The sequence below is a fragment of the Scleropages formosus genome, chromosome 20 (assembly GCF_900964775.1).
Source record: "Scleropages formosus chromosome 20, fSclFor1.1, whole genome shotgun sequence".
Classification (NCBI taxonomy): domain Eukaryota; kingdom Metazoa; phylum Chordata; class Actinopteri; order Osteoglossiformes; family Osteoglossidae; genus Scleropages; species Scleropages formosus.
The window spans coordinates 18376752-18384784 of record NC_041825.1 but is presented as its reverse complement, the minus strand read 5'-3'; the positions used below and the strand labels follow the sequence as shown (position 1 = coordinate 18384784).

The following is an 8033-nucleotide window of genomic DNA, read 5'->3' as shown; positions in this document are numbered from 1 at the left end:
GGTCATTGCAGTAACTGCGTTTGTGGACAAGGCAATTCAGAAAGTGGTTTTATCATAAGCCATGTGTTGTGTTCCTTGTCAGTTCCTGTACATGAGGAGATGGAGTGGATGAAAATTGTTGTTCTCTTTTCCCGTTCAGATCTTATTTAAATGTGGCATGTTTATAAATAATGTTTTTAAATAAGTGCACATCTTTGTTCCTATGTGACTCAAGATTGAAAGCACATAATCTGCTGATTGGAGCCACAGCTGTCATCTTTCAACAAAGGGAACAAGTTGCACCCATTAATTTCACAGAATTTTCTTTACCTTCCCCTTTCATGATGCTGTGTCAGATAGACTGAGTGACATAACATTGAGAAGAGGTGAAAAAGATGTACCAGATTTCATCAAGCATGTTTAACTAATGGCAAGGAACTGGAAAATCCATCTTGCTCTGCTGAGCTCATTTTTGTGGTCACTGACTTCTGTCCTTGTATTTGTTTCACAGATTGTGGCTATGCCATTGTTTGTTCATCCTTCTCGCCATATCCTGACATCTGTTCATCTCACCAACTGTCCTGTTGCATATCTTTTTCACTGAAAATGTATGTATAAAGAATTAATATACCAGAATAAATTAATTTTCAAAATGATTAAACTTGAATTCTGAAGATCCAGTGTCATGTGTGCGTGTTGTTTTATTCCCCCATTTGTTTGTCCATTCCTTCACAGGAAGTGGCAAATTGTGTCTGAGATGTTCGTTGCTGTGGAGAAAAGTGTCCACTGAATGAATGTGTGGCTAGGAACAGCACTCGCATGTGCCCAGCGGGTGGCGCTGGTGATTAGTGATGAAGACTTAACCCTCATGTATTTGTTCTCCTTGTTCATAAAGGACTAAACTACAATGCAGTAATTATCGTATAGGCAGCGATTTGTTGTGGAAACCTACATGTTATATTGCCATAGCACAAGACTTAATATGTAAGAGGAGTTTTCCATTTGTTGTGTGTGTGTTCTAATAACTTAAATTATTTTACTTAGCAGATGGAACAGGCAGGGGTGAAAATGCTGTTTAATTATGAGATGCTGATGCTGTGAAAGAGTGCATTCTAAACTTGTCTTTAGGAAAAGCTGATCAATTACAGAATCATGGTTTTTATTCATTTGTATTGTTTGTGGGGGAGGTCAACTTCAACTTCGCGGAGCTACAGAAATGTCATATTTAATATATAAAGCATACGTGTTCCAAGTCAGAGTTGGCTGTCTTTGTGTTACTGGATGATAATCATATCTCTGTCTCTGTCCATATTTAAAAAGGGTCTTAAAACTCACCTCTGCCGGACTCACTTTGGCCATGATCTATTAAGCTCGTGTAATATGTAGATGTTCCTGCTCTATAATTTTGAGATCATGCTTGTTCAACAATGGATAAACCTTCACCCACCTACTCCTGTAATGTAATGTAAATGTTTATATATAAAATAGACTTCAGAATCATCTGTATCTAAGTCTGCTAATGTAATGTACACATTGTATTTTCTGAGATGTATGTCGGTTTGGAGAAAAGCATCTGCTAAATGAATAAATGTAAATATAAATAACCTATAGGGCATTTAAATAAGGACATTTTTGACTGCAAACTGAAAGCGACCATATGATGAACGTTGCACATGTTTATGTGATGGTTTCACACCTGCAGCTTTCTTTGTCCTCAGATGCAAATAAGACTCAGTCTGGATTTAAGGTCAAACACTTTTTAGTATGTTCTTCCTATGTTATCCTTTTTTACATTCCTTTGGCACTTAATACACACGAGATCTTGCAAAAAATTTTTTCTTGTACAGGCAGTCCTCAAATTACGAACAAGTTCTGTGTCCTCAGTCTGTCAGATTTGTACGTAAGTCGGTATCTAATGTCAGTTTGTCAAATGTTTGTCTTACTATTTCTACATTGTGTACCTTTCTATGCATAAAAAACATTAAAGAAACACTTCTGGATACACTAAAACATCTTTAACAATAATACAATGTAATAATACTAAAAAAACAGTAACAACAATAATAATACAATGTAACTACAGTATTTATAATGGAGATATAGATAGATAAATGTTAGAACTGTCATGACGAACAGAGGACACGGAGGAGACTGGACCCAAGTGATTCAGAATCAAAGGACTATAGTTATTCTCGTGGTCGGGGATGGGCGAACTGAACATGGGTGAGGATCCAAATTCATGGTCGAGGGACAGGGTGGGCGGTAGTTATCAGAGAGACGTGGAACGGGACTGGGGAACAATGAAGGACAGGACTTGGAAGACCAAAGCGAGGTCGGTTTGAGAACGCAGAGGGGATGGTTGTCTAGAGCGAGATTCCGCAACTGGAAAGAGGTTGAGAAGTGTCTTTTATAGCCGAGTGCTCTCTCTCAGCGAAAGAGAGTGTGTGCGTGTGCTCAAAACGTTAAAGAAACTTTACTGTTCACTTTCCTAATGTTCATTGGCGTTTCACCTTTCGCGTTATTTTTTCCACTTTAGTTTCTGTCGTGATCTGCTTCCTTGGATGCATCACCATCACTTACATCATATTTACGCTTTGATGCCATGGTTAGGAGAGTAAAAACAAAAAAAAAAATTAAGCCAAATCCAGTAACACATGAGACGCTGTTAACAGGAAAAGAAGGAAGTCCGTCCTAACTCGGGCTCACGGGCCGACAAACCGCTGTAGACGCGCAATGTTTTGATGCACTTGGCAAGTAGCGCTTGTTTGTTTTTACAAACCATTTTATGTAACTTGAATTTTGAATATAATAGACTTAATTATGACGTTTTCATTTGATTGATACTTAAGGGCACGAAAAAAAAATCAACTTCTGGTCAGGAAGGGGGTGGTTCGTAACTACAGGTTGTATGTAAGTCGGATGTTCGTAACCCAGGCACTGCCTGTAAACGCATTTATCTGATAAACCTAACCCATGAATAATTAACATGTATTGAGCTTTCATTAATTTTTATATAGAAAATGGACTTCAAGTCATGACTTGAGGTCCCAGTTTAGTTTTGTCTGAGTTTCTGATTTACAACACCTCATCATAAGAATCTGACACGATTTTATTAAACCTACATTTTCTTGATTTGGCTTCTTATTCCTCATTCACACGGATTAGAGTGATAAAAATGAACTATAAGGGCAACAGAAAGAGCAATCACACTTCGTTGATTTTGTCACCATTCCGTCTTTTCACCACCTTTTTTTCCTTTTGTTAGTGTTTATACGACCTACTGGAGCGCTGAGCACTACCGGCCTGAAGAACCCGCCTCTTGACGCGTGATCGACATTCATATTGACCATACTGTAGGTTTGTATAGGGATTCTGTATGGTCAATACGAGTGTCGATCACACGTTAAGAGGCGGGTTCTTCAGACCGATAGCCAATAGAAAATGGTGTTTGACACGCACCCGTAGTTCGCCTCAAAAACCTTGCTTAGTTTACGGAAGAGAGAGTTTCAGTGCAACCAATAACAAGGATTATTGTGTCTTCGAGCGTCACCTGGCTGCCTAATGTCGGTTCTCCCGCAAGAAGAACTGATCAAGAAGTGGGAGAGGTTAGAGACAAAGCATTTCATAATGCGGACCAATCATACGTCTTCACAGAATAGCAGCTGTTCAACCATACTGTTTCTAGACTGCATGCCAAAGTCTGAAGGGTCTGTGTTCTTCAGCTGTCTTTATTTTTTTTTATTTCTGTGCTTCCAGCTCTGGTTCAAAAGTTAAATTAAAGCTGTTTTCACACGTGGCTCTTTGGCTGAGACCCGAGGTATTTGGACTGGCTCGGTTTCTCGCAGTCATATTGTGCGCTGCAGGAAGAGTGAACACGTGACACGTAGTAGACCTGCGGTTAGTAGATCTGTGCTCTCATTGGACGCCTCGGTTCAGCCACGTGATGTGCACGTGACACCGCTGAAGCGTCCGAAGGAAATGGATGAGTGAAAAGTGGGATAATCATGCACATCATCACTTTACCTTTCTTTAACATATCGCGGTCATACAAACTTATAATATGTCTGCTATCGAAAATTCATGAATGAGTTAAAGTGGGAGAAAAGTTTAAATCCGACCTAAAAGGGGAGGTGGGCGAAGAAGTCTGTGAGCGCGAGCTTCATGCCATGCCATGCCATGATCGATGGGGCCGATTAAATTTTACCCAATTATTTTAAAAACTTTTTTTTTTGAATGAAAACCCTTATGCCCAAATCTAATTCTCTTGATTATACAGTATCAAATTAATGTCGCTGTGCGACTTCTTGCCTACTTTTCCGTACCACTTTTGTTTTGCAGTCCTGAGGTAATTGTGAGCCTTACTTTTTTTTTTTTTTTTTTTTTTTTTGTAGAACTGCTTTTTTTTTTACACAGACAAATTAGTGTAATGTAGGAGGGCCAAGATCCTATAGGGACATTCAGAAGCCAAACATTTCATCCTAATCTCTTTACTCATTTAGTACTTTTCTCCAAGTGACTTAACAGTGAATACTATGTAGTATTGGGCTGACACCTTCATACAGGGTAACTTACACTGCCAGATACACTACGCTATGGTCAATGGCTCATTCACGCTCTGGAGCAACACACACTACGGGCAGTCAGAATCACCGATTCGCTTGAAACAGATGTCTGCGAGCTGGAGGAACATGCAAATTCCGCACAAACCGAGCGGGGGTAAAACCCACGCCCTCTTGCATCGTAGAGGCGCTGTGAAACAACAGCGCTACGAGCTGCACCGCCTCGCTGCCAAAGAAAAAAATGAGGAGAAAGTGATGTAGAATTGCAGTAGATATCAGTCAAAGAGATGTTATATTGGTAGGGGCCAGCAGGTGGTGTAGTGGTTAAGGTTGCCACCATGCACTCGAAGGACGTTGGGTCCAATCTTTCCCCCTGTTGTAGTACCCTTGATCTAAGTACTTAACCCTGAGTTGCTGCAGTAAAAATGGCTCAGTGGTATAAGTTGGTACATAATTGTAAGTAGCTCAGGATACAAACATGACATTCTAAATTACTTCACACAAAAGCATAATTAATGTTACTTGTCATTTTAGACTTAAATCTAGGAGAAAATCAGTGGAGCTGAACACCCTCTTGTTCGCTATTCTTTCTCTGCTTTATATGTTAAAAGTGAACCTTTTCCGTTAAGTGGGATGTAAAAAGCTTGATTTACTTGCGTTTTGTTTTCTCCTTCATGCACTTAGCCACCTTAAGTACAGACCAGGGCATAGTTTTCCCAGAGAAAGACTGCAAAGTAATTCCCTTTCCTCTGCACACATCCTTGTCATCTCACGGTCAGAACACACGGTACAGTCTCACATAGAGTAACACTCCATTTCAGTATAAAACATTTATTCACTGCTAATTTGCCAGTGACAGCAGCAAACATTTCATGGTATTGAATTTTCCATCTTATGACTGTACGATTTCCTTTTCGGTTAATTTTTTCCTCTACTAAATTTAATTCTCATGTAATGCATTCCAGTAATAGTGTATTTACAGTTAGCCAGTAAACTAATTTACATACATCAATATGATATTACTGTTTTCTGAAAAAAATGTGTCCCCTCAAGCTAAATTCAGATCAGCCTTCATCTAGGCTCTTTCATTAAGTTTTATTTTCCTCCCCCCAGAGCCACTATAAGAATTCATTTGCCTACATGTTTGGTTTGATATGAACCTCGGATGCATATACCAGAGTTCTGTGACACTGGTTACTCTGAAAAATCATTGCGTTGATCTTCTAACATAGTATGCATGTTTTATTACCAGAAAACAAAAGATTGTTTGGAAATATTTTGTTAATGAATCGTAAATACCAAAGAGTCTGCATTTTGACCCATGTAATATCCGTGCTTCTCTTAGTATGTGTTCCCTCATTCAGTGCATGTGGATCACAGTGCAGCTATGAAAGAATCTCTTTTAATAGTTTTGACTTATTTCTAATGCACCAATGAGTCAGAGTGTTTTGGTTTGTTGTTGGCTGTCAGTCCACAGCAAATGAGCCTCAGTGGCAGTGAAAAAACTGCAGCAGCATCTCAAAATTTATGTTAATGGCAAGACCTGGGGTGCAGAGAGGATGCTGAGAGACCTTTCTTCTAAGCCTGTGGGGAAAGAAACCACCCTGCCAGAAGAGCAGCGGAGTTCTGCCAAGCGCTACCGGATCGATGATTTAATAATCTGTTGTGAGGGTCACGCTGATGCTTCTAGAATTTCACATTATGTTCCCATTTCCCACTGGGGAGGCTTTGGCAAAAGAAGTGGAAGATGGCACTCTGTCTTGATGCTTTGCTGCTCACCTTTATTTTGGGTCTCTGACTGCTCCCCCACATTATTTAACACACCGATGAAAATACAGTTTGCAATGGTTTTTGTTTTATTTTTACAACCAGACAGTTTGATGTTGAGTACAACATACTCTGGCAAGCATGTGTTCAAAAACTGTTATTGATGTTTTTCCTCTCAGTAGGGAAACTGTTGAGAGGTAATGCTGGAAAGAATCGTTAATCATTTCTTGAGCAATAAATTCTGATTCCTGGAAGTGGTTTACCAAAGACACATTTTTGGGTTTAGGTCCAGGGTTCTCGGGGTTCTGTCATGGTCCTTGTGTGTATGTTTGCTGTTTTCTATAGGTACAGTCTAAACTATTCACAGCACAACCCGTTCCTGACTAACCAGCTCACTTCTTCAAGGATAAAAAAAAAAGGAAAAAGTCTGTAAGATGATGTGAAGTTAATCAATTTCTTAGTCACAAGAGCTGTGACTAAGAATCAGCAGAATGAAATCACTATAGTTAAGAGTCCGTGACAGCTACAGTGCAGTCAGAGATATGTTTTTTTGAGGGTATCTGCTGCTTTAGTACAGTTTCAGTTGTTCAAACAGCAGTTTTACCTGAAGCAGCTTACAGTTTTACATGTTTACACAGGTTGGTGCTTTTTCTTCTGCTGGTGCATACGTTAAACCGTAACCCACTTAGGGTTTGACCCAACAGTTTCCAGGTCTGCTATCTCATAGTACCTGGGCGGTGCAAGAGAACGTGGATTTGATCCCCTCTGAAACTCTGTGAAGTCTACATGTTCTTCCCTGTTTACATGGGTTTCCTCTCGCAGTCCAAAGATGTCTTTAAGTGAATCAGTGACTCTGAATTCCCCGTAGTGTGTGTTGCTGTGGTGTATACAGATGAGTGATTGATTGTAAGGTAGGGTATATTATATTGTAAGTCACCTTGGATAAAAAAAAACTGTCAGCTAAATACTGCATTGGGTTCATTGTTCTCTGGAGAAAAGCATCTGCTGAATGAGTCAATACATATGTTTATAGAGTCTGATATCACAGTCAGTTATACATATATACAGTCCTTCCCCAACTTGCCAAGGTAAAACATTCCTCAGGCCTCTGGTATACCTGTAACTCGGATGGAAATGCAATTAGTTTGAATAGTATTAATTTTTGTGTGCTCCTGAGCCCCAAAACTTAACAACCATTTATGGAAAAAAAAATCACCAAATCTTTTTCAAATAAACACGAAATTGAAATACAGTATATACTATATACCTATATACTATATAGAGAGAGAACAAAACAGAACTTTGAGGTACACCTGATATTCATTTTTTGATATTGCTAGCATTTGGCCATACAAACAAATCCTTACGTAAATGTTTATACATATATCCATCCATTGTCAACTACCGCTTGTCCCAAGTGGGGTCGCAGCAAGCCGGAGCCTAGCCCACCAACACAGGGCGCAAGGGTGGAGGGGGATGGGACACACCCAGGACAGGTCACCAGTCCATCACAAGGCACCCCAAGCAGGACTCAGACCCCCCACACCTCCACATGTGTATATATATATACACACAGTATATTACTACGAAGGTGATCAGGAATAGTGGCTATTCAGAGAGTTTTATGCAGCTACTTGTGTGATGGACATTGGTTCATATGGTGAAAAGAAACAAACTGAACTGCACTTAAGAATCTGCATCTATGTTTCTAATGCACACATTGTAGTT

At 39.6% G+C, this 8033-nt stretch overlaps 1 protein-coding gene across 1 annotated transcript in view; it reads left to right on the top strand.

Annotated features, from left to right (window-relative positions):
* The first annotated feature begins 3455 nt into the window (after positions 1-3455).
* Positions 3456-8033, top strand: part of LOC108939989 (endonuclease V-like) — a 43574-nt gene continuing 38996 nt past the window's right edge. The window contains exon 1 of the mRNA XM_018761719.2: positions 3456-3584. Within this exon, the coding sequence (XP_018617235.1) occupies positions 3541-3584 (44 nt within the window). The 5' untranslated portion in view covers positions 3456-3540. The remainder of the gene's footprint in view (positions 3585-8033) is intronic.